Genomic DNA, 25,117 nt, shown 5'->3' on the forward strand with positions numbered 1-25,117 from the left:
TTGGTATGGGAAAGACATACTCCAGGTAGTGGAAGCAAAAGAAACTAATATCGTTAAAACACATAATCCGCCGACCCTAAAACATTCACAAAAGACATGTAAAGAGACACTAACCTGCAGGGCCCCCTCCCACTTTGGCCGCAGTGGTGGGCGGAACTTGGCACTTGGCCACGCCCCTTGCGTCTGGTTCCCGGAGGGGCGCGGCCCAGCCCGGCCTCTCGCGCGGACGCAGCGTGAGGCCAGTTTTGCCCCTCCTTCCCGGCAGGAGCGCGGAGGGACAGTTCTTGCGCTTGCGCCCTGCGTCGCTGGGCGCCTAGGCGCGACCGCCGCCCGCCCGAGAGCCCTTTGTGCGCCCGCGCGCTCGCGCTCCCGCCCTCTCGCTGCGCTCGGCTGAGTCAGTCAGTCTGTTGGAGTCTGTCCTCGGAGCAGCAGGAGCGAAGGGACTTCTGAGAGCCAGCTGCTTGGTTATTTTCTTTCCCCTCCCTCTCTCCCGCCCCGCATCTCTCTTCATCCCTTTCCTGCCCTTGCTCGCGCAGCCATGGCGGAGCCGTCGGCGGCCACTCAATCCCCGTCCGTCTCCTCGTCGTCCTCCGGGGCCGAACCCTCGGCGCCCGGTGGCGGGAGCCCTGGATCCTGCCCCGCCCTGGGGGCGAAGAGCTGCGGCTCCTCCTGTGCGGGTGAGGCGCGCCGGGGGAACCCCGCCCTCGAGGGGGTTGTTTTTGGGGTCGGGGAAGGTAAATCACCCTCGCCTGCTGGAGGCTTCAGCCCCCGGGAACGGGCGTCTGGAAAATGGGCTGAGGGGGAGGGGAGCGTAAGGTGGTGCAGGCGGTGAGGAAATAACGGGGTGTGAGGCAAACAGGTTGGGGGCGGGGAGATATTCTAGGGAGTGGGCGTTAAAACCGAGGCAGGGCAGGTGGGGAAAAACACCAGTCCGGGGGAGCCGTCCGCTGAACCGGGGTGATTTAGTGGAGGATTAGAGAGATTGAGAGGATTGGGGCAGGTTGGTTGTGGGAGAAAGCACTAGCTACGATTTTGAAGGGATGATGGTGAAAGGGTTGCATTGCAGGTTTGCAGACAGATGTTGACATAATCGGAAATTCATGGTAGTCTTACAAAAAAAATTTTTTTTTCGTTTTCCGTGGGGAGGATAGGAAGTTTGATGGAAACATTGTAGCCGTTTTCTATACTTTCTTATCTGCTTATACTGGTTTTTTTGTTTTTGGTGGGTTTTTTTTTTTTTTTTTTTTTTTTGTGGCTAGACTCTAAATGTCCGCTTTTCTGAGGCTACGAGGTAAGAGGAGGCGTGATGAGAATAGCTCAGGGAAGATTTGGGAGGGAGCAGCTGATGGTCCAAGATGGATCCGTGGCTGCATCTGCAACACAGCCTGCTCTTCACTGGCGCGGCGTGGGGGTGGGGACAAGCAATCAGTTGCTTATATTCCCGAAGATAATAGAGTCATGCCACGCCATCAACACATTTTGATTTCATGCTCTCTCTGGGCTGTTATTGATCGCAGTGTAACAAAAGGGGGTGTTTAGCGCAGAGAGGGGGGAGGGGGAGAAAAATTAGACAAAGCAGGAGCTGGTTGAACCCCATTCTCCTATCCGTGTGAAAGACTAGGAGCGAAGCTGCAGGCCGCTTTTAGTTTCCATTGTAAACGCGTTAGCCTGCTGGTGGGAGCTGGCTGGCAAGCTCCAACTCCCCTCGTGCAGAGATCTGCAGTGCAGATGCCTTCTTGAGGGGGGAGAAATATGCACCATGAGCAGGTGGTGGTTCTTAAAGGAACTCAATCTTTGAAGAAAATAAAAAAACCTTTTTGTCAAAGTGGGCCATGAGCCTGGGAGAGTACAGATAATTCTGCCTTGTATTTAGTTACCTTAAAGGATTTTGAGGGATTTTAAAATACTTCACTGTCTCCTTTGCCAGAATCTTAGGTTGATGTAAGGAATGTAGAATTTCTGATCTTTGCTTTAAATACATTCTCTAAGTGTTTGGGTTTTGTTTTGTTTTTTTGTTTGTTTTTTTAAGTAATCATATCCAAGGTGGGGCTCAGACTCACAACCCCAAGATCAAGAGTTGGATGCTCCACCAACTGAACCAGGCAGGCACCCCTTATTCTCTAGGTGTTTTTGAACAGTGGATTTCTACAAAGAAGCTTTGGTACCCTGCTGGATTTTCCACTGTGGTTTTGGCCATTTCAGTAGAAACAGTATCAAAGGAAGCTTCTGCAAGGTCAAGATTAGCTGCCCAGATAAAGGAATGAGGCAGCAAATTTAGAACTCTTGTTCCCTTTAAACCACCAGCGTTTCTCCTCCAAATTTTCATGTTCTGGGCAAAGGTCCAGATGAACAGCAGCTTCCCTATAACTTAGCAACTTGGTGTTTTGGATTTAATCACTTGTCGTTGCTTACCGTTTGGTTGTTGGCCCTTTGGTACACAGCTTTTGATTCTTCCTGATTATAAGTTTTTGGTTCACCTGCAAAATGGATACTGTGTCTTAAATTCTTACCTATTGTAGATGTGTATTAATATTATTTACAAAGCATTAATACAGTTTTGGTGGGCCTTACTTGTCACTACTTGAAAACTTTAGCTTAAGATCCTGCAATGTGTAGTTGCCATTCATTGGAGAAGCTCTTCTTCCCTGCAGAATATTTTCTCCATACCTCAGAAAATGTTCTAGGCTTCTGCACTATGAAGATAAGTTGAAATTTGTCACTCCACAGTTTAACCTATTTAAAATGGATATTTGAGAATCTACTTGATTGTTTAAAAAATCTGCTAGTGTTGATTCGACCTTCACCTTCACATTCTTTCACCAAGCTCCTCTTGGTTTTAGAGACTTTGAAAAAGTAAAAGAAGTGGTTGCTTGATGTCCTGAAGGAAAAGCTTTGTCTTGATTAACCTGTCCAGTAAAGCTTTTAGAAATACTAGTTCCTACTAAAGGTCATAGGTTATGTGGCACACTCTGGTCTAGTGCCTGAGGTACTGGCACAGGAGCATTGTAATATGCTTAAGAAGGAAGTTAAGGTCCAGAATCGGCTTTCCAGATTTCTACCTTAGAAGAATATAAAAAAGATCTCAAAGGCAGAAAAATGGAGATTAAGGTAAAAGATTTAAATATTTGGTGTACTTTTCAGGAGGAGAATTGCCTTTATTAGACGTCATGTATAGGTACATGTCTGTTGTGTGGACTTTAAAGTTGAATCTTTTTTTTTTTTTTTTTAAGATTTTATTTATTTATTTGACAGACAGAGATCACAAGGAGGCAGAGAGTCAGGCAGAGAGAGAGAGGAGGAAGCAGGCTCCCTGCTGAGCAGAGAGCCCGATGCGGGGCTTGATCCCAGGACCCTGAGACCATGACCTGAGCTAAAGGCAGAGGCTTAACCCACTGAGCCACCCAGGTGCCCCTAAAGTTGAATCTTTATAGCATTCGAAATTCTGTAACTTGCCAGAGACTGTTCTTTATTATTGCTGTGAAAATCATGGTGCCAGAATAAAGCTGCATTTCTTTTTTCTATTCATGGAAATTAACTCAAAGCTTGGACAATTTTAAGAAAAAAGGTTTTTGTTTTAAATACTTATTTTCCTTACTCGTGAAATTTAGTTGTTCTATGTAGTTTTTATGGCACCATTTCACATTTGTCCTATCATGTCAATCAAATATGAGTATGTAATTTGCGTTTTCCGTCTTAACCCTTAGACATCTACTTGTTCAGCACTGACATTAGCTGTATTTTATTCACATCAGATTTTCAGTGGCAGTATAACATTGGTGATTTGAGCTTCAGAGGCACAAAATTTCAAGCCTAATTCTGTCCTAATAATTGTGCATATTATGAGTCTCTGCAATATGACCTAGGCAAATTTACTTTGTGCCCTAGAATCTGAACTCTTACTAAGTAAAAATAACTAATATTTGATACATCTGTTTGCAGGTTGCAAACTGTTTGCACATACATACAAAATAGCGATTGAATTATAAGCAAGAAATCATAATCTTCATGATGATATAAGATCTGAGATGAAGTAAGATTTGATAGGACTTCTTTTTAAAACTGAATCTGTTTTGGGTGCCTGGGTAGCTTAGTTGGTTAGGCTACTGCCTTCGGCTCAGGTCATGATCCTGGAGTCCTGGGACGGAGTCCTGTATCAGTCTCTCTGCTCCACAGGGAGTCTGCTTCTCCCTCTGACCCTCCCCTTCTCTTGCTCTCTCTCTCATTCTCTCTCTCAAATAATAAAATCTTTAAAAATAAATAAATAAAAGTGAATCTGTTTCAGGTTTTGACCTTTCATATTAATGTCATAAAGCTACCACCCCTTTCATTCACCTTGTCTGTTAGAAGGGAAGTGGAAGACAGCCACAGCGTTTTGTAGATAGCTTGACATGACACCAACATGCTTAAGTATTGAAGCGCCTGGCTGGCTCAGTCGAAAAAGCACATGACTCTTGATCTCAGGGTGGTGAATTCGAGCACTACGTGGGGTGTAGAGATTATTTAATAGCTTTAAAAAATACATGCTTAAGTATTGTTTGCGGCATTCTGACCATAAGTTTAGTTCTGATGCACTATGAACCTACTGTCACTGGAGGCAAGAGTACAGAAGACAGCAAGAATGGTCATGTCGATATGGTTTACATTTGCCTGTTGAGTTGGGTGAGTTTTTATTTGCCAGGAATAAAAGGTTTCTTTTAAAGCTTTTTTCCTCTTGCAGTCACATTCACAAATAATTTAACCACTCTGATGAAACAAACCAGTCTCATACATTTGACAGGTGTACCTTAACCCTAAATTGAAATCTCTAGAGGATTGTTCATTAAATTGCTGGTAAGTGTATCATGTTTTTAATTTTTATGATTTTAGAGATGGTCTGAAAACAAAATAAAATAAATATCATTGCTTTTATTTTGTTCTGTGGCAAGGAAATTACATATTTGTCCTAATACAGGACTCACTGTTTTGTTTTGGTGGGGGAAGGTCGATTCCTGTTCATGTTTCAAGCGCTTGTCAATGAAGTTTGGTAGTGAAGGAATTGGTGACATGTCACTGAAGTTTAGGGAAAGTTAAAGTTTCCAGTTTTGTTTGAGATTGTTGTGTAGAAAAGCACTTCTCTTTAGTAGTAATCCTGGAATTTATGGTTTTTGTAATTCCAAGTGGAATTATAAAGGCTCCAAATAAACGAATAACTATGCATATTGTATGTACTTAGCTTATAGTTTGTGTTTGACTTTATTGTTAATGATGAATTTATAAGTACCTCCTAAACTGTATAAACTTGTGAAAAATATATAAATTTTATAATAAAACTTTTCAGATAAAAATTACCAAGTTGGCCTTATGTTCCTATAATTATCTCATTCAGAAGTTGCCCAGGAAACTGGTTTAACCTTTTATTCAGTTCACTCATAACAGCTGTTAACTCTAGAATTATTTTTGGTCATTGGGTATGCTAAAGATGTTTTGAAAAATTGTGTATGCTAGGTAATTTTAGCTACAATCAGTTTGGCTTGTTGAAGTCTTCTGCTGCATTTCCATGACGTTTATAAGACATGTTACTCTGTGATGCTGCAATTTCTCAGACAGAATCCCTTTAAATAGGATTTGTGTTTTTATTTTGTTAGGAAGGAGTATGGTATAATTGTCAATAGGTAGCCCTCTCATTTTTTTTTAATTTCAAAGAAATATACTTCCCTGTTTTCTCCAACTGTTTTATTTCTCCCTGTAACCACGTTGTCATGACCAGGAGAAGTGTGATCTTTCTGACACGTTCCTCATTGGCTACTTGCCCTTAGGATGTATTTAAGGGTATTTGGGGAACATTTTTTAAGCGAAACCGATACGGATCCCCTTTTGTCTTGTTACCTGAAGGCATTTCAACAGAGAAAAAGTGTCTTCATTTTATATAGGAAGTAAAATATTTGGTTTTTATGTCTTACATTTATTTATGTACTGCTTTATGGTTTAAGTTTTGCCCGTACATTAACTTAATAAATGTTTGAGCATACAGTAAAGCTTTTTGGAAGATAGGCAAACAAAACAGATCACTAGAGGCTGTATTTAATAGGAGAAAGCCTTATGTTATGTTAATCTGTGACATATGCAGTGATATAAGCCTCATTTTACAGATGAGGAATCAGGCTCAGAGAGATTAAGTTACATGTTTAAAGGTTTGTTGCTCTAACATTGAAGGTAGAATAAAACTAAGGGATTGAGGGCCCAATTCAGTTCTCTTTCAAATGATACTCACTGCCTGTCTTTAACATTTGAAACAACATGTGCTAAAAATCATCCAGTCACCCTCTTTACTTCAGTTTCTGGTTGAAGTTAAAATTTTGATTTCTGGTCCCGTGCTTCCTAAGCCAGCTGCCTTTTTGCTCCATTTGTCTACAGAATCTTCTCTTGTCACCTTCACTAGTTATTTTCCACATTGTTAAATCCGACGGCTCTCAGACCGCATCCTAAGTGCCCTATCAGCAGCTTTTGGTAAAATTGATCACTTGCTTCCTCATTGAAATACCTTTCTCATTGGTCTTCCATGACACCACATATGCTCATTGGCTGCTCCTGTATCCTTTGCTAGTTTTTCTTCTTTTTTAAAATTTAAGATAGAGTTCACATAACCTAAAAAGCACCAGCCACGTTATAAAGTGGCTTTTTGTATATATACAAGGTTGTGCCACGATTGCCGTTGTCTAGTTCCAGAACATTTTCATCCCTCCCAAAAGAAACTCTATACCTGTGGCAATCACTCTCCATTCCTTGGCAACCACTAATCTTTCTGACACTGTGGATTTTCATAATATTGGTCTTTCATATTGCTAATTATTTTCTTGTCTCTACTTGTAACATGTATAGTACTCCAGGACTCAATTCTCAGAACTTTTCTCTTTGCACTGATCTCATTTATGATATCCATCTTGTGGTTTGAAATACCATCTGTAAAGTGGTGACTTCTAAATCTTTATCTTTAGTCTTCATGTCTGATGGACATCTCAAACTTACTGTGTCTAGACCTGAACTCCTGATCTTTCTTTGTATAAATCTGTTCTCAAAGTCTTCTGCATCTCAGTAAGTGTCCATTCGTCATCCATCTTTTGCCCAAATCAGAAATCTTGAAGTCACCCTTGACTCCTCTCTTCCCTTCACACAGTATCAGCAAATCCTACCGATTCTACCTTCAGAATCTATCTAGTGTCTAACCATTTTTCTCCACCTTCATTGTTATCACCCTGGCCCAGGCTGCTATCCTGGCTCTCCTGGATTATTGTGCTTCTTCCTAACTGTTCTTCAGATTTTATCCCTTGCCTCTTTTCAGTCTGCTTTCCGTACAACAGCTGGTGTAAACCTGCAAAAAAATAAGTCCGATCATGTCACTTATAGGCAAATGCTCCAGTAGCTTTTGATCACATCACAGTCAGTGCCACAGTCCTTAGAGGGCTGTTGAAGCCTTATGATATCTGGCCTCAACCTCCCTCTTACTCACCCAGCTTTATATACTGGCTCCCTTGCTCTTTTCCACATCAGGAATACTCCTCTACCTCAGAGTCTTACTTGCTGTTCTCTCTGCTTAGAATGTTCTTCCCCATATATCCTCCTCACAGCTTTTCTCTCCCTCACCTTTCTTAAGTCTTTGACTACCTTATGTAAATTGCACACAAAAAAATACCTTATAGGCCTCCTCTGCTTTATTTTTCTTACCATCTGTCATATTATTCTTCTGTTTACATATATATGGTATATAATCTGATTTACTTTATTGTCTGTCTTCCACATTAGATACAAGTTCCACCAGAGCAGGGGTTTTTGCTGTTTTATTCACTGCTCTATTTCTAATGTCTGAGCAGGACCAGGCTCTCAGATATCTTTGAATGAGCAACTAGTCATTTTTGTTCAGCTACTAAAATTACAGGTATTCAGTAAATATGGAATGAATGGAGAAATTCTATACCCAGAAGAACATGCATATAAGCAAAGTATTGCATAGGCTTTCACAAGGTCCATCGTTCATGGACTACTATGAAATTGTTCATGGAGCACAGGTTAAGAATGTTTGGTTTTTGAAAATTAGAATACGAGTTTTGCAAAAACTTAACCCCTGTGGAAATTGACATATCCTTGAGAGTATTTATGTAAGCCCATAAAACTATATCTGTAATAAATATATCTTGTGTTTAAGATTGGTTTCTTTTATTACTCTCTTTACCTCTGGACTCATGGTATTTTTCACTAATGGCTTTAATCCACAGAAGTTTCTTTTCATAACCACTTGAATGCCAAGTTTTGGAATGTTATGAAGAGACTCCATTTCCAATACTCAGTGGTAGGCTAGTCTGATGTGTCAGAATTAGTAAGTTTAGGGATGCCTGGGTAGTTCAGTGGGTTAAGCCTCTGCCTTCGGCTCAGGTCATGATCTCAGGGTCCTGAGATCGAGCCCCACATCAGGCACTCTGCTCAGCAGGGAACCTGCTTCCCCCATTCCTCTGCCTGCTTTTCTGCCTACTTATGATCTCTCTCTCTCTCTCAAATAAATAAATCTTTTAAAAAAAGAATTGAATATGTTTCTTTTTTTTTTATTTTAATTTTTTTTTACTCCTTTTTTTTTTAATTGTTGGGTGTCTGGGTTGAGGCACCTCAACATTTGGTTGAGCATCCTACTCTTTTTTTTTTTTAAGATTTATTTCTTTATTTGACAGAGATCACAAGTAGGCAGAGAGGCAAGCAGAGAGAGAGAGAGAGGAGGAAGCAGGCTCCCTGCCGAGCAGAGAGCCCAATGCAGATCTCGATCCCAGGACCCTGAGATCATGACCTGAACCGAAGGCAGAGACTTAACCCACTGAGCCACCCAGGTGCCCCTAATCTTTGTTTTACTCCTAACAAAATCTGAAGTTTTGATTCAGTGCATTGATCTTGAACATTATTTGGAAAAGGTTAAGACATTTCCAAAAGTACATGTAGTGTTTTAGAAGTTGGGTTATTGAGGGGCTCCTGGGTGGCTCAGTCGGTTGAGCAGTGGGTGGTTGGCTCAGGTCATGATCCCAGGCGGCCTAGGATTGAGCAGCTTCAAGCTTCCTGCTCAGTAGGAAACCTGCTTATCTCTCTCCTCCCCTCTCGTGCTTTCTGTTGCTATCTCTGTCTCTCTCAAATAAATAAATAAAATCTTTAAAAAAAAAAAAGAAAGCCTAACAGAAATAAATAAAATGGACTGTGTAAGTAAGAAATTGGTCACAAGTATTTGAATGACACAGATTCTTTTTTTTTTTTTAATTTTATTTATTTGAGAGAGAGCATGAGAGGTGGGGAGGATCAGAGGGAGAAGCAGACTCCCTGCAGAGCAGGGAGCCCCATGCAGGACTTGTCCTGGGACTCCAGGATCATGACCTGAACCGAAAGCAGTCACTTAACCAACTGAGCCACGCAGGTGCCCCTCTGTTAGACTTTCTAATTGTGTTTCTTTTGCACCAAGAATTCTGCTTGTTCTTCCTCTTGGACTGCATACACATTTACTCCATAAATGTACAAAGAAAGCCTTTCAACTTTGGGATGCACAAGAGTTAAAGTGGAAGGTGCTTAGTGACTTGCATCTAGAGAACACAGTGTGGAAGGACAGTGGAGCAGTACTGCCTGGAGAAACCAGGCAAACCATCTCAGCCAGGGGATCAAAGTTAACATCTTCAGTGATAAGTCATATTGATAGCATGTACCCTTGATCTGTTATGACAAGGATGCCCTTTACCTAAGTGGTGATCTTCTCTAAAACTCCATTCTGACCATGAGACAAACTCAAATTGAGGGACATTCTGACCAGTATTCCCCGTATATCTGACCAATACTCTAAATTATCAAGATCACTAAAAGCAAGGAAAGTCTAAGAAATTGTCATAGGCCAAAAGAGGCTAAGGAGACATAGTGACAAAAACGAGGTATGGTATCCTGAATGGGATTTTGGGGCAGAAAAAAGGCATTAGGAAAAATCAATGAAATAAAAATAAACTATGGAGTTTACTTATTAGTGATGTGTCAGTGTTGGTTAAATATGACAAATGTACTGCCATATTAGTGTAATTTGTTAACAGTGGGAGAAACTGAGTGCTTTATATAAAGTAACACTCTACTACATCTGGGCCTTTTCCATAAATCTAAAACTATTCTAAAAGTAAAAGCTTCATTATTTTTTAAAGAAAGCCTTAATCATGAAAAAGAACTGCTTTGGACAGGACACCTGGATGGCTCAGTTGGTTGAGCTGCTGCCTTCGGCTCAGGTCATAATCCCGGCGTCCTGGGATCGAGTCCTATATTGGGCTTCTTGCTCAGTGGGAGCCTGCTTCTCCGTCTGCCTCTGTCTGCCTGTGCTCACTCTGACAAATAAATAAATAAAATCTTTACCAAAAAAAAACTGCTTTGGCTAAGGCAAGGAGGTCCACTTTCATCACTAATATTCAGTAATACAGTGGAGGTCCTAACAAAAATATAAAGGAAGAAAATATATATAGATAAAGGAAAAAATGGTATAAAGTTTGGGGGGAAGAGTTAGTCTGCCTATCCCTGCAATTCTGGTAGGACAGGGGGTATGAATTGGCTCAGTGAAGCAGCTTCTACGGAAATGATGAGTTGCCATCAGGAATTGTGGTCTTGAGAGAGTGGAAATACCCTTTTCAGAGAGCCTAGGTCTGTAGACAAACAAAAACTGTAACCCAAATCTTAGTTTTTTGGGTTGTTTTTGTTTGTTTGTTTGTTTTCTTTTGAGAGTAAGCAAGGGAGAGCACAAGCGGCAGGGTTGAGCAGAGGGAGAGGAAGAAGCAGGCTGCCTGCTGAGCCAGGAGTTAGATGGGGCTCCATCCCAGGACTGTGACTTGAGTCAAGGCAGATACTTAACTGACTAAGCCACCCAGCGGCCCCATGACAAAAATCTTTTAAAGGTAGAAAGAAAGGATGTTTGAAAGAGCTAATGAATTTCTAATTTTCATTGTATTAATCTTAGATAAAATTTCAGACACTACTTTTTCTTATGTATTGGAAGATGCTTTAATAATCTGTGGAAACTAACAAAAAGGCAGACACTTTGAGGTTAAATATGGAAGTCATTCATTGAAGTTGTTCCTGAAAGTCACCTTGCTGCTTTTCTAAAAATACAGTTTGTGTTCTGTTGGTGGTAAAGGGCAGTTTTCACCAAAATGAACAGTTCATTGGAACAATGTTTTTACTGGGGGTTAGAAAACTCAAACAGATTTATTTGGTTTATTTTCCCCCCATCTCAGTAAAACTGGAGTCTCATGTCCAGTCCAACACACCTCTCTTTCTCTCCCCCTAACAATGTCTATCACAGGCTTGACCCAAATTTGAAAACCTACACCAGTGTGCCATTTGGTCTTTTTCCTCCTGTTTTCCACTTCTTACCCACTCCATATGCTGCTGGAGAGAAGGGTTAAGAGGTAAGGGGACAAGGTCTTATCTTACTGGTCTGATGGAGTTTTAAAATATAAACTAGTAAATTTTTAGGTCAGTAGCATACGCATGTCAGATCAGCAATATCAGGACAGGTGATGTGACTGGTGGATAGGATCATAGAGAAAGAAGGCCACAGATTTTCAAGAAAAGTGCAGGTTTAAGTACTGATAAAAGCTTCAGGGGTGTGTGTGTGTGTGTGTGTGTGTGTGTGTGTGTGTGTGTGTGTGTTTTAAATCTTAAATGAGTTTTGTAAGGATTTCATTTAATATGTATATAAATATTTAGGTTAGTGTCTATCGCAGATATTCAGGACTCAGTAAATGGAAGGACCTGTTTTCAAAGAGGCAGGATTTTGGGGGGTAGTTTTGACAGTTTGTTGCAGATTGAAGACTTAGTACAATTTGAAAATCTAGTGGTGTGAACACTGAAAAGATAATTTACTCAAGTTTTATTGAAAGACCTGGTAAGAGATCCCATTTTAGGTGTCCTTTTTCTTCTCTAAGGTTGCTAATATGTTCCTTGAAGAAGGGAATAGACACGTGTTAGGGATTTATCTTTTTTTTTTTTTTTTTTTTTAAGATTTTGTTTGTTTATTTGACAGCACGAGCACAAGCAGGGGGAGCAGGAGAAGGAGAAGCAGGTTCCCTGCTGAGCAAGGAGCCTGATGTGGGACTCGATCCCAGGATCCTGGGATCATGACCCAAGCTGAAAGCAGAGGCTTAACTGACTGAGCCACCCAGGTGTCCAGGAATTTATAATTCTTTTTTTTTTTTTAATATCTATTTATTTATTTATTTGACAGATCACAAGTAGACAGAGGCAGGCAGAGAGAGGTCAGGGGAGCAGGGTCCCTGCTGAGTAGAGAGCTCTATGCAGGGCTTGATCCCAGGACTCTGCAATCATGATCTGAGCTGAAGGCAGAGGCTTAACCCACTGAACCACCCAGGCACCCCAGAATTTATAATTCTTGAAAAATGTATGTCCATAGCAAAATTCAGGAAAATTAAAAATACAAAGAAAATTGAAAATCAGTGAGTAGTACCACCCAGTTAACATTTTCTTGTCTGTCTATCCTTTCATTTGTAACAAACTGATAAACTTTTTTGAAATAAGAATATGTGTTCATTCTTTTCAAAATCTCAAACACAGAAGAAAATATACTTTTTAAAATTTTCATAATCACTCAGTGAATATCATTTACTTTTTTTTCTTACATGAATTTGTATTTTTTACCAAAATGGGGTCATGTTGTTGAAATTTTTCAGTGTTCTTTATTCAGTGTGCTATCAACATCATTTAGTGTCGGTAAATTCCTGTCTACAGCAGTTTTTAATGAATGGTGTACCATTGTATGGATATATTGAAATTTATTTAACCAGTCTCTAATAGACCTTTTACTAAGTCTACTAAACAAAAAACTGATGCCAAGATTATACTGTAGCTTTTCAATTAAGTCTAGGGCTCTACCTGCTGCCATGGTTCTTTTTAAAACACATGTGATATTGTCAGTCCCTTACCTTAAAATTCTCAGTGATTCCTTGTCCCATATAGGATATAATCCAGATTTCATAACATGACATTAGAGTCATTTAGAATTTGGCCAGTTATTCCTTCTTTCCAGAATGCCTTCCTCTGCCATGGTCACTTGACCATGAAGACCAAGTTTACCATCTCTTCTGCAGTGTACTCTAGTGACCTGACTTCACAGCAGTCCCACAACTCAGCAGTTTTACTGGTTTGTATTTCTCTTTCAGTTACTTGTGGGCTTAGCTGTCATTTTGGTATTCCAGTGCCGATACAATGCCTGGACCTGCAAATGGTTACTGTTGTTACTGAATGATAATGTTTGATTTAAGTAATAGCATATGAGAATTAAGATCACCTTTTTTTTTTTTTTTAAGATTTTATTTGACAGCGAGACAGGGAGAGAGAGGGAACACAAGCAGTGGGAGGGGGAGAAGCAGGCCTCCTCCTGAGCAGGAAGCCCTATGCGGGGCATGATCCCGGGACCCCAGGACCATGACCCCAGTCAAAGGCAGTCGCTTAATGACTGAGCCACCCAGGCGCCCCTAGATTACCATTCTTGAGATTAGTTTCCTATGGCATAAATACGGAATATGAATACAGTATGGTTTTGTAAGTTAGAAGATCTCATGCAATATTGTCAGAAACTGTCACTGGTTATCTGTGTTTTGTATTAGAATAGATGCTATGTATAAGAATTTTTATGTTGAAATTTTCCGTTATGAGGGGGTGTTAGGTGGAGGTGGATAGTCAAGTTCGTAGGATCCTTTTTGGCTGTGGGCTAAACTTATTAGCATTTTTTTTTTTAGGTTTATTCAGACTTTAACTCATCATCTGGGAGAGATTTAATGTTGAAGGTAAATATAGGGATGAACCCATCCGGAAACACTGAAGAAACAGAGGAACACTTGCTTTAGAAATGGAAAGGAGAAAAAAAAAGAAAGAAAGAAAAGGAAAGGAGAATGGGGCACCTGGCTGGTTCAGAGTATGCGACCCTTGATCTCAGGAGGAGAGATTGAGCCCCACGTTGGGTGTAGAGATTACTAAAAGCAAACAAGACAAAAACAACCAAAAAACGATTTTTCATTTGTGGTGGTAAATGAGATGCTTCAGCTTGATATAATTAAAGAGCAATGAATTTTAAAATTCTGGTCCTGAGTTATTGAATTGTGCCTGTGCTCCACTAAGCTCTCCATTGCTGTGCCTGTGCTCCGTTGTTTCACGAAATAAATTCGTACTTATTGATGCAAGTTATAGCCCAGTCCTTTAAAGTAATCAACCTCCCTATTTTGAATATTTGTGAAAGCATTTATAATTGCAAGGAAAAAGGAGTAAAGGCCAGTATATTTAGGGACACTTTGTTGGGGGGCTGCTTTTCACATTCTATTTTTATTAATTTTTTTCCATTTTTGATGAAAAGGTAATGTATATGCTTTGTAATGTATACAGCCAAAGGTCGTAGTGAAAAGCAGATCTCCCCCACTTCAGACCTCAAAGTCCCTCTTGTTAGCAACCAAGGGGGGGGACACATGTTGTACACTTCAATGCTTTGCTTTTTAATTTCTTCAACTATATCAACATACATAGCTGTTATTTACTCTTTCTCGTAGCAGCTTTTCGTAGCGTACTTTTTCAAACAATATTCCTTTGTTTGGATGTAACTAGTCTCCTATTGGTGGTCACTTAGAGTATCCTAATACTTGTAACCAGTGCTGTTACGAATATTCCCATATACATGTGTTTGAATTCTATGCTAATATTGTAGGTTAAATTCCTCGAGGCGTAACCGGCCAAATTAAAAGGGTGACTATTACTGGTGGGGACAGTACATGCATTTATAATTTTGATAAATGTTGCCAAATTGAGAGGAGTATAATTTTAGAAGGTGGGATATTTCTCATGCAGTCCTGTTTTCCTAGTGGATTATTTGTGATTTTTTTTTTTTTAAGTATTCAGGGTCTACTTTGCATATTTGCCAAGTATATACCTTTAAATGCTTGTATTAGTGACTAACTCTTCAAAATGCAGTTGAGAATGATTAAAAGCAAATATCCGTTAGTACTCAGGTACCTCTTTTTTCTTTCCCACAAAGAGTCAAAGAGTTGCAGGATAGTATCATCTTTCTTGAGGTTATACTTGTTTAAAAATGCTAGAGGTTCCTCTTTTTTCTTTGAAGGTGAGAATATATGACTAAAACATTTGAATTGATTAACTTATAGAAATGCATCTTGAAAATGAAATAAGGTTTTGCTGCCAGGTGAGTGAAAGCAGTAAATGGAAATAAAGATATGAGTTTTCCCCTCTTGTTTAAACCCAATGAAATTATGATGCTTGCCCCCCCCCAAAAAAAGTTGGAGAGTTAAAGTTAAAATTCCTGTGTGAGGTTGTCAAATTCTCACGCTCTATATTTTCTTTCAGATTCCTTTGTTTCTTCCTCTTCCTCTCAGCCTGTATCTCTATTTCCGACCTCACAAGGCAAGTCTGTCATTTTTTTGTGTGCATTAATAAAAGAAAAATGTTGAGAAAGAGGCTGTAACTGGGGACATGAGGCACAAGTTTCCTATTGCTCCCAAATCTCTTGAGATACAAACTACAAGGCAGACCTTCATATTTAGTAGTTGCATTGGATTTCCTATAACGGTTAATAAAATAGGGTAAGACTAGTTAGGTGAACCCTTTAAAGGACATAAACTTTAGGTATAGTTTTCAGCATTTCTTAAAAATTATAAACTCACCCACAGAATTTAGAGCAGACAGAATTGTAGCTCATAAAACAACCCACTGTAGGATGCATTTAACCTCCTGATTTGCAGTTATATAACTGGTTTGGAGTGGTAGTGGATTTGGGGGGGGGGGGGACAGTATTAAAGTGTGCTTCCACTGAACTACCAATGCACTAACTGAGCTGGAGTACTTTAGTGTGAATTTATCTGAGATTTGTCCCAAGAGCTAGGCTGGTTCCAAATTGCCTGGGAACACTGAACCAGTCAGTTGACTTTTTGGCAAGCAAGGCTTGTTTTCCTAGAGATTAAGCTGTAGCTTTGTGGGATTGTTTGTTTACTCTGCTGGCCAGTGAAAAAGGGAATCAAGTGTGATAGCTATATGTTTGTTGGGGTAGCACTACCAAGAATCTGCACTGTGCTCTGTTACACTAATAATAAAGCAGTTTCATTTGTATGGTTGTAGTCAACCTAAAATATAGGTCAATGGGAAATGCTTATTTTTAAAAAAGGTAATTAAACTCACTAGATAGGTCTGAAAAGCCCTGTGCAAACAGATTATTGTCCCAGCTGGAATTCTCTAGATGTAAAGTCTGGATGCTGGTTTGATAGGAAGGCTTTGACCTTCTAAGAATGAAAACGAAATGGGTTAAAGTGAATGTAGTATATTTTTTATGAAACATGGTAGATAATTTGTTGCTTTTAAATCAGGCTGATAATATTAGGTTCCCCGGCCCCTTTGTAATGTATCTCATTGTATGAATTTGGGTAACTTGTGGGTCAAATCATGACCTTTGAAATTAAGTGTTTACATTAAAAGTAGATATTTTGTGAATATTAGAAAAATAACTCAAACCTCCAAAGTGACTGGACATCTGAAATCCAACCAGATTGATTTTAAGAGTTTTTTTCCTTATGAGTAATTTAATAATTTAGGCAAGTGGGTATTCCAGTTTATCTGGAATTTTTCCCCCAAATCTGGAAGATAAACTGGTAAAAACATCATAACGTAACAAATGATTACATTTTCTCTATTGTAAATATTTCAGATCTTTTAAAATACATTCTTCATGGTTATAACCTTCAGCACTTTTTTCATACAGAAAGGGGATAATTGATATCCTAAATAGTGTAATAATGCAAGCCAAGTACAACATACCTAATGTATGGAATGTTGACAAGATAAGTGTCATAGCTTAAAAAATTATACACACATTCAAGTAGAATAGAGTAAATAAAAAGGATTTTGCTAATTAAAAACTAACATTTAAGTAGGCTTCAGTGTCACAGTGAATATGAAAGTTTGTAAAGGAAAATAGATTTGCCATTTTTCCTTTTTGCTTAAAAAGTTATTTTGAGCAGTGTAGATTCAGGATAATGTTATTGTTAAACGAGTATTATAAAGAGGCAGTTAAAAAAAGCCATATCCCTGAAGGTGTTCCAGTCTAGCCATTATTACCACTAGCTTTTTTCTCCTGCAAAAAAAAAACACGTAATGGAAAAGTGACCCAGGAGGTGCTCTACTTCGCTGGCAGGTCTAGAGATCAGCCTATTGTTTGAGGAAACACCTTGGCAAGTGATTAGATGCATTCCAGAGTAGCCAAGAATGGTAGCTTCTAGTGTGCCTTATAAAAATAAGGAAAGAGGATGTTGGTGTCCTTGTTTCACTGGATTAAAACCCTTGGGGAGATAGCTGGGACCAGTCTGGCCCAATGCAGAGCTTTCAGATTGGCTGCTGCCACCAAGAGGAACCTTGAGTCCATCACTGGCATTAACCCAACTAACTCATCCGTCTCTGGCTTCCTTAACTCTCAGGCACTTACTTTGCCTTTGAGACTGGTGTCTTGCTTTTAGATCTCTAAGCCATAGTAACAATTAAAAAAAAAAAAAAAAGATTATTTATTTAATTATTTATTTGACAGAAATCACAAGTAGGCAGGGAGGCAGGCAGAGAGAGGAGGAAGCAGGCTCCCCGCTGAGCAGAGAGCCCAATGTGGGGCTCGATCCCAGGACCCTGGGATCATGACCTGAGCTGAAGGCAGAGCTTTAACCCACTGAGTCACCCAGGCGCCCCCATAGTAACAATTATTAAGTATGACATTTTCATGTTTGAGAATGACCTCTTCGATCCTGAAATAGTTGTTGTTGGCCTCCAGGGAGATGAATGTACAAAAAACTGCCACTAATTTGTGGGCTGGATAAAGGAAGGGCAGTTAAATTTTCAAGAGAGAATTATGTAATATTTATTAAATTGTAGTCCTTTGAAGTAGACAGCTATTTAAGGTAGCAAAACAAACTTTTTGACAGCCATTAAATACATTTGTAATGACGTATTAGAATAATCAGTTTCTTTTTAAATAAGTTGTATTCCTAACTAGGTCCTTTGTAGTCTTTTCTCATTGATTACTTTTTTCTTATCAAGCAGAATTTAATTTCAGCCTAATTCCTAAGTGTTTCAAAATAGGGGAATAAATTTAAGTGGTGTTTTCCAATAATGTAAAATAAAGATATTAACAGATGTATACATGTAGGCTCGTTTTTATTGAGCTTTTACTGTGTTCCGTACTTTATGTGAATCGTTTCATTTAATCCAGCCAGTTTCATAGAGGAAAGGTTACTAGCTCATTTACCAGTTGACATGGGTTTAAAATGGTGCAGTAACTTACTCAAGATCACAGAGTGAATAAATGACAGATGAAGGACTCCAAAGTCCATGCTCATAAGCACTGCCTTATGGTAAAGATGATAAAGTATATTAGTTGTATTTTAGGGTTTGCAGATATTGTTAGAGATGTCATTTTGAGGTTAATGCTACAGTCATAAGAGCGAGGGAAGAGGCAGAAATTACTATTTTAGCCATATCGTTGCTGTTAGTGATGTAATTTAGTATTGTGGGGGGGCTGTGCTCCCTCCATGAGCACAAAATCAAACTGCAATTTGGTTTCTACTTCTGAAACCTTTGATAAGAGTGGAGGCTGAAACATACACTGATTTTCTTCAGAAAACATGGAGAAAAAGTAGATAAAAATAAGATGGGAAAGAGGGGAAGCTGAGGAACTGGAAGCACATTTGCAGTAATGAACATTTGCATTCAGTTTGAGTAATGCAGTAGGCATCTGGAATAGGAAGTTAAACACTGAACTTTGGGGCAAGCATTTGAGGAAAAAAATTTGCCAGTTACAGCCTTTTTTTTAACAAAAGCAAAACATTTTTCTTTGTACAGAAGAGACTTTTTGTTTAGGATCTAGCTTGGCTGCAAAGTGTCTGCTGGCTAACTTCCTATTTTGATGCTGTGGCTGAAAGTTGCTGATACTGTTTTGCACGAGAATTTGTCTTTCCTTCCTGTTTTGTGAACATGAGAAATTTCAAGTGTAGGAAAACCTATACCTGAATATTTCAAGCCTCCCTTGTATGAATATGCATAGTATTTCTTCGCTGATGTGTATGGCTTTTCCATGGTGCAACTATCCTTTTAATTAAAAGTAATGAATTTCCTTAGTGAGGAGGGAGGGGAAGTAACCAAATGGTATCTGAAACAGAATTCCTTTTTTTTTTTTTTTTGTTATGATTTTATTTATTTATTATTTGAGAGAGAATGAGAGAGAGACAGAGCATGAGAGACAGGGTCAGGGAGAAGCAGATTCCTTGCAGAGCAGGGAGCCTGATGTGGGACTTGTCCCTGGGAGTCCAGGATCACAGCCTGAGCAGAAGACAGTCGCTTAACCAACTGAGCCACCCAGGCACTCCCTAAAACAGAATTCTAAGCTATTCCCTTTTTTAGGGAGAACTCTGATAATAGGATATGACATTCATTATTTACTTATTTCTAGATCACATTATTTTTAGTAATCAAGTTACCAACACCTGAATAAAAATATTAAATCTTTTTTGAAAAGTCCATTTGGGGAATAAGAAAGTAAAAGGAAACTTATGAAGTATAGAGTAAACAGTATTATGAAAAGGTTTTTTTGTTGTTGTTGTTGTTTTCATTTTGGTGTATTTACTTGAAGTGAACACAGTATTCACTTGGAAGTTGATTTTTTCATCGTGTCCCTTTTTTTTTTTTTAAGATTTTATTTATTTATTTGACAGAGATCACAAGTAGGCAGAGAGAAAGGAGGAAACAGGCTCCCTGCTGAGCAGAGAGCCCGATACAGGGCTTGATCCTATGACCCCCCAAGACCCCGGGATCATGACCTGAGCGAAGGCAGAGGCTTTAACCCACTGAGCCACCCAGACGCCCCTCTTCACGTCCTTTTTAACTCCCCACCTTGTTCTGAGATAAAATACTGCAGGCATAGAAGAGGGAACATTGTTCCTGAGTTCCCACACCTTAGTCTCCAGTCAAATGGGGCTTTTGCTTTATTCCAGTCAAAATTTCGTGTGAGTCACTATACTTTAAAATGAGTAGATTGAAGTATTTAAAGCAGGCACAAAAGGACTGCCCATTCCCTACTAACCTGTAAGCTGTGCATCTGGACAAGGACAGGGACAAGAGTGAGAGTCAAAAGCATCAGGCTCATCTCCTGTGGGATTTTTACGGGACTGGAGTTCTGAAGTACAGCTTAATTTTTTTTACCTTTATAAAATTCATAAAGTGTAGTACAGCTCTGGTTTTCAACCAGGTTCATTACCTAGGAAACTTGTAATGCAGATTGCATCGCGCTCAGGAAATTCTGAGTCACCTAATGCAGAGATCATACATGAAGTACTAGTAGTTCTAAAGTTTGAAAGGGAGTGTCAAAGATGGCATCCAAGACTGGTTTTGTGCCATGTTGTCATATTATTCAGCTAGTTGACATCGAACTAAAATCTACTTTGATCTTGGTGGTAAAATGAAACCTTTTGTTCAGGAACAGTTCTTTTTTCTTTTAACATTGCCTTCGAATTTTTTTATGTGTTGGGCTGCCTTAAATGTCTTTACCTACACAGAACCCAGCATAATTCTTGGAATGCCACAGGCATTCGTTTTGTAATAACTGGTTCAGAAGTTGCATCACCCAAACTTTTGAAATAGGTAAAAGCTCTTTAAATTACTTTAAATTACTTTTTATTTGAGAAAGTGTCTGAATCTCTGAATGAGGATTTATATACTCTCCCCTTATCAAAAAAGCATATGATCTGGAGTTTCTGTGCCAGGAGAAAAAAATATATTATTTTATTATTTATTTATTTATTTATTTATTTATTTATTTTGAGAATGTGGTGTCTGTGGACATTTACTGAGGATTTACCAAGTGCCAGATAGCACTCTAAGCACTTTTCACGTATTAACTCATTTAATCCTCACAGCAGTTCTCAAGTTAGGTTTTTTAGTATCACTGTTTTTTTAGAGAGATTTAGCAACTTGTCAAGGCCACATGATTAATAAGTATTGATCAAATGATTTTGCATCTTTTTTTTTTTTTAAAGATTTTATTTATTTATTTGACAGAGACACAACGAGAGAGAACACAAGCAGGGGGAATGGGAGAGGGAGAAGCAGGCTTCCCACTGAGTAGGGAGCCCGATGTGGGGTTCGACCCCAGGACCCCGGGATTATGACCTGAGCCGAAGGCAGACTCTTTTTTTTTTTTTTTTTTTTTTTAATATTTTATTTATTTGACAGAGATCACAAGTAGGCAGAGAGGGAGGAGGAGGTAGGCTCCCCGCCCAGCAGAGAGCCCGATGCAGGGCTCTATCCCAGGACCCTGAGATCATGACCTAAGCCAAAGGCAGAGGCCTTAAACCACTGAGCCACCCTGATACCCCTGAAGGCAGACTCTTAACGACTGAGCCACCCAGGCGCCCCTGTTTTGCATTTTGCATTTTGAATTTTTTGATGTGGGAGCGGTCTAGAAATTTAGACTGCCAACTTAGTTTTCTAATCTTATTTTGAATAGTACACTTCACTTAAGTGGGGACCTATAAGTATTTAGAGCTTAGGAAGATACAGGTAAGCAAGAAGCTCAGTACTGGATAAATTTGGGAACATTCTCAGGTTATGACATTTTTCACCTCTTACCGTGTGTAATTCCCTTTTTAAACAAACCTATTAGGTGTATAGATCCATACCAGATTTTTAAGTAATTAGAATTCTTGAAAATGAATATGCACATTAAATCCTATTACAGCAAATACCTGAACTAGAAAATACTAGAATATTTTGACAGACATTGATTTTGAGTGATATTGAAAGTCCCTTGTAGTGCATGTGAAGGGTTGAATCCTTTGAAAAGGGAAAGGGAATGGGCATTTTCTGAGATGTAAGATGATTCAGAGTCATTCTGTCAGGCACTTTTACAGTGTACACGGTGTTGTAAAAACTAACAGCCTTCGAACTCCTGGCGTTTTCTGCTGTTTTGCAGTCTTGGACAACACCAATGACTATTAAGTGCCATACTCACTAATTGGAGGAGTCTTTGCTTATGGGAGCCGTTCTAGAAAAGGCTTAGTAGATTCTGGTCTCGTTCTATTTAATGTTTTCATGCCTTTATAAACTCTTTACTTCCAGCCCAGTTTTTTCCATTGTCTGGGTACAAGTCAGCTCTGTCCAAGTTTGTTAGGGCTTCATCTAGCCAAAGAAACTTCTTTTCATTTGCTGAAATTCTAAACATGATGATTAAAGTTGAAGCACAGATGCGAATGCTAACTTAACTTTGTTACACATGGGAAAGCTTGATTGACAATGGTGAGGGCTGGCACCTGTATCTCACAGTCTAAGAGGAGTTAGAGCAGCATTAAGCTCTTTTTGCCCCCAGGCCAACCCCCCCTCCCCGCAAAAGCACTATCTACTCCATATAAATTCACAAATTATAAATATCACAAAATTATTATTAGGAATATGACTGAAGTTTTTTTGTATGCATAATAGTGACATCATATTAAAGAATTAATTAGAGAATGTTATAAGTTTTATTTATTGCAGAACTTGCTGATTTCTAACCTAATCTTCTAGCTTTACCTCAGATTATTATATACCTAACTTAAAACTTCTGGAGTATTGAGTTCAAGGGGGAAAAAAAAGAGTTCAAGGAATAAAGGAGAGAAACAAGGCTTGGAAAACTGACAAGTTTGTGTCTGACAAAGCATGTTAGAAGGGTTCCACCATGCTTTTTCCCCCTGGTAATAAGCGCATTCTTCTGTTAGCATTCAGGGTAGGTTGCTTCCTTTTTCCTTTCTTCCAGCCCACCACCATCACCACCACATCATCATCATCATTGTACTCACTGATTCTGCTCATTGTCTGTCTCCTGCTCTGGGCGCAGGTGCTCTTACAGCACCACAAACACAAGGGATCTTTTGTTTTGTTCACTGCTTTTAATCTAGTTTCTAAGGCAGTGTCTGGCACATGATAGGCACTAATATTTGTGGAATTACTACTAATTCATTTTGTCCACTTCTGTCTAGAAGTTGATTGGTCTGAGTCCTCTGATACCTTAGTCTCTATAAAACATATAAGCCTTGCATTCCCTATAAAGTGGGAGTCAGTTTTGATCGTGTCAAGAGTTCCATTCTTGTTTGAAGGGAGGGGCTCCCAAACAGTTTTAATCTTTAATCCAGATTTAATCTTTAGTCCTTAATCCAGATTTAATCCACTGAACATTTCCTGGTAGAAACAGTAACCAGTAAGTTCAGTAATAATACATAGCTCATATCATGGAATATTTCATATTTAAATGTAGCCTATAAATGAACTACTAAAAATGTAGCTCTTTAAATTTCAGGGTTTGTTTGTGTTTTGTTTTTTTTTTAAGATTTTATTTATTTATTTGACAGATAGATATCACAGGCAGGCAGAGAGAGAGGAGGAAGCAGCTCCCTGCTAAGCAGAGAGCCCAATGTGGGGCTCGATCCCAGGACCAAAGGCAGAGGCTTGAACCCACTGAGCCACTCAGGCGCCCCAATAGTTAAAATACTATTCTAAAGGTCGGATTCTATTACGTGAAATTTCAGTGATGTGTTGAAATAGAGGAACTTCATCTGGCATTTGGAAACATTTTTTATAATAGTTAATTCTATTTTTTGGAGTAAGATATTTAATTTTTATTTCTTTTCAGCCTTATAAAATGATTTTTAATAAAGTCACAATTTTGCTTCTGTTATTCAGCTTCTCACATGAAAAAGAGCATAAGCTGAATAAAAGTCATCCCATATGTTTTTCTCTTCCACAAATTCACAGTCCCTCATTCACACTCAGCGCTGTGCTGTCCAGAGCCTGTTCAGGTCTCATCTGACCAGACTGAATCTTTGATGCACTCATTTGGAACTATGTATTTAAGACCTACTTGTTCTAACTCCAGAGATAGCAACAATGTGCAAGAAAGACAGCACTTACTACCCTTGGGACAGTCTTGATCTTTTCTTCAGTAAAAACTTGCTAGATTGGAAAGTTGGAAAACAATGTGATAAATCATTGGCTGCTGTAGTATTAATAATTGATAAGATTTAATTAATCTATTACTTTTAGAGGGATATTTTCTGTTTTAAAAGGATCTCTGGTGTTAACTCTTTTATTTTTAAGATTTTATTTATTTGAGAGAGAGAGAGCACGAGAGGGGGCAGGGTTAGAGGGAGAAGCAGGCTCCTCACTGATCAGGGAGCCCAATATGGGGCTCCATCCCAGGACTTCAGGGTCATGACCTGAGCCAAAGGCAGTCACTTAACCATCTGAGCCACCCAGGCGCCATGGGGTTAACTCTTCTTAATCACAGAATAAACCTTACCAGTTTGCACAGTTTTGTGTTGGTTAGATTGTCACATTGGTGCAAGAAATTTTGGAGCAGGCCAATCATTTCATACTCTTTTTAGTTTAAAATGATGCCGTCTAGGGATCCCTGCGTGGCACAGTCATTAAGCGTCTGCCTTCCGCTCAGGTCATTATCCCAGGGTCCTGGGATCGAGTCCCACATTGGGCTCCCTGCTTGGTGGAAAATCTGCTTCTCCCTCTCCCACTCCCCCTGCTTGTGTTCCCTCTCTTGCTCTCTCTCTCTCTCTGTCAAATAAGTAAATAATTTTTTTTAAAAATAAAAATAAATAAATAAAATGAGGCCGTCTATACCTGAGACCAATCTTCCCTGTGGGTAGAGTAGAGTAATTCTAGTCTGATTCTTAGGCTCAGGAGGGGATCCACTGTATCTCCTGAGAATCAAAAAGAACAGTGGGTTTGTGGAAGCTCTGTGTACTGAAATGTGCAGCTTACAGATGAGAACATATCAGTACTTCATAATATTAAGTTGTTTTATATTGATTACACTGAATAGCTCTACCAAAAAAACAGGGGGAAAAAACTTCGCCAGATTTCCCAATCTCATTACATTTCTTTATGCTTTACCTTTACAATGGAAAAAGTAGACGGAAATATATTTGTCATGAAAATCTTTTGTCATCTGCAATTTGTAGCATGATACAGCTTTTCTGTTTCACTCTTGGCACTTTTTATGCAT

At 39.2% G+C, this 25,117-nt stretch overlaps 1 protein-coding gene across 3 annotated transcripts in view; it reads left to right on the forward strand.

Annotated features, from left to right (window-relative positions):
- The first annotated feature begins 220 nt into the window (after window positions 1-220).
- RTN3 (reticulon 3) overlaps window positions 221-25,117 on the forward strand; it is a 66,944-nt gene continuing 42,047 nt past the window's right edge. Inside the window, exons 1-2 of one of the 3 annotated variants that reach the window (XM_082748186.1) lie at window positions 282-677; window positions 15,391-15,447. In XM_082748186.1, the coding sequence (XP_082604312.1) occupies window positions 539-677; window positions 15,391-15,447 (196 nt within the window). In that variant the 5' untranslated portion in view covers window positions 282-538. Of the gene's footprint in view, window positions 678-15,390; window positions 15,448-25,117 lie in introns of all 3 variants that reach the window. The other 2 variants (XM_082748187.1, XM_082748188.1) reach the window with 2 other exon arrangements.

This window comes from Mustela nivalis (genome assembly GCF_964662115.1).
Source record: "Mustela nivalis genome assembly, chromosome: 9".
In the NCBI taxonomy this organism is placed as follows: domain Eukaryota; kingdom Metazoa; phylum Chordata; class Mammalia; order Carnivora; family Mustelidae; genus Mustela; species Mustela nivalis.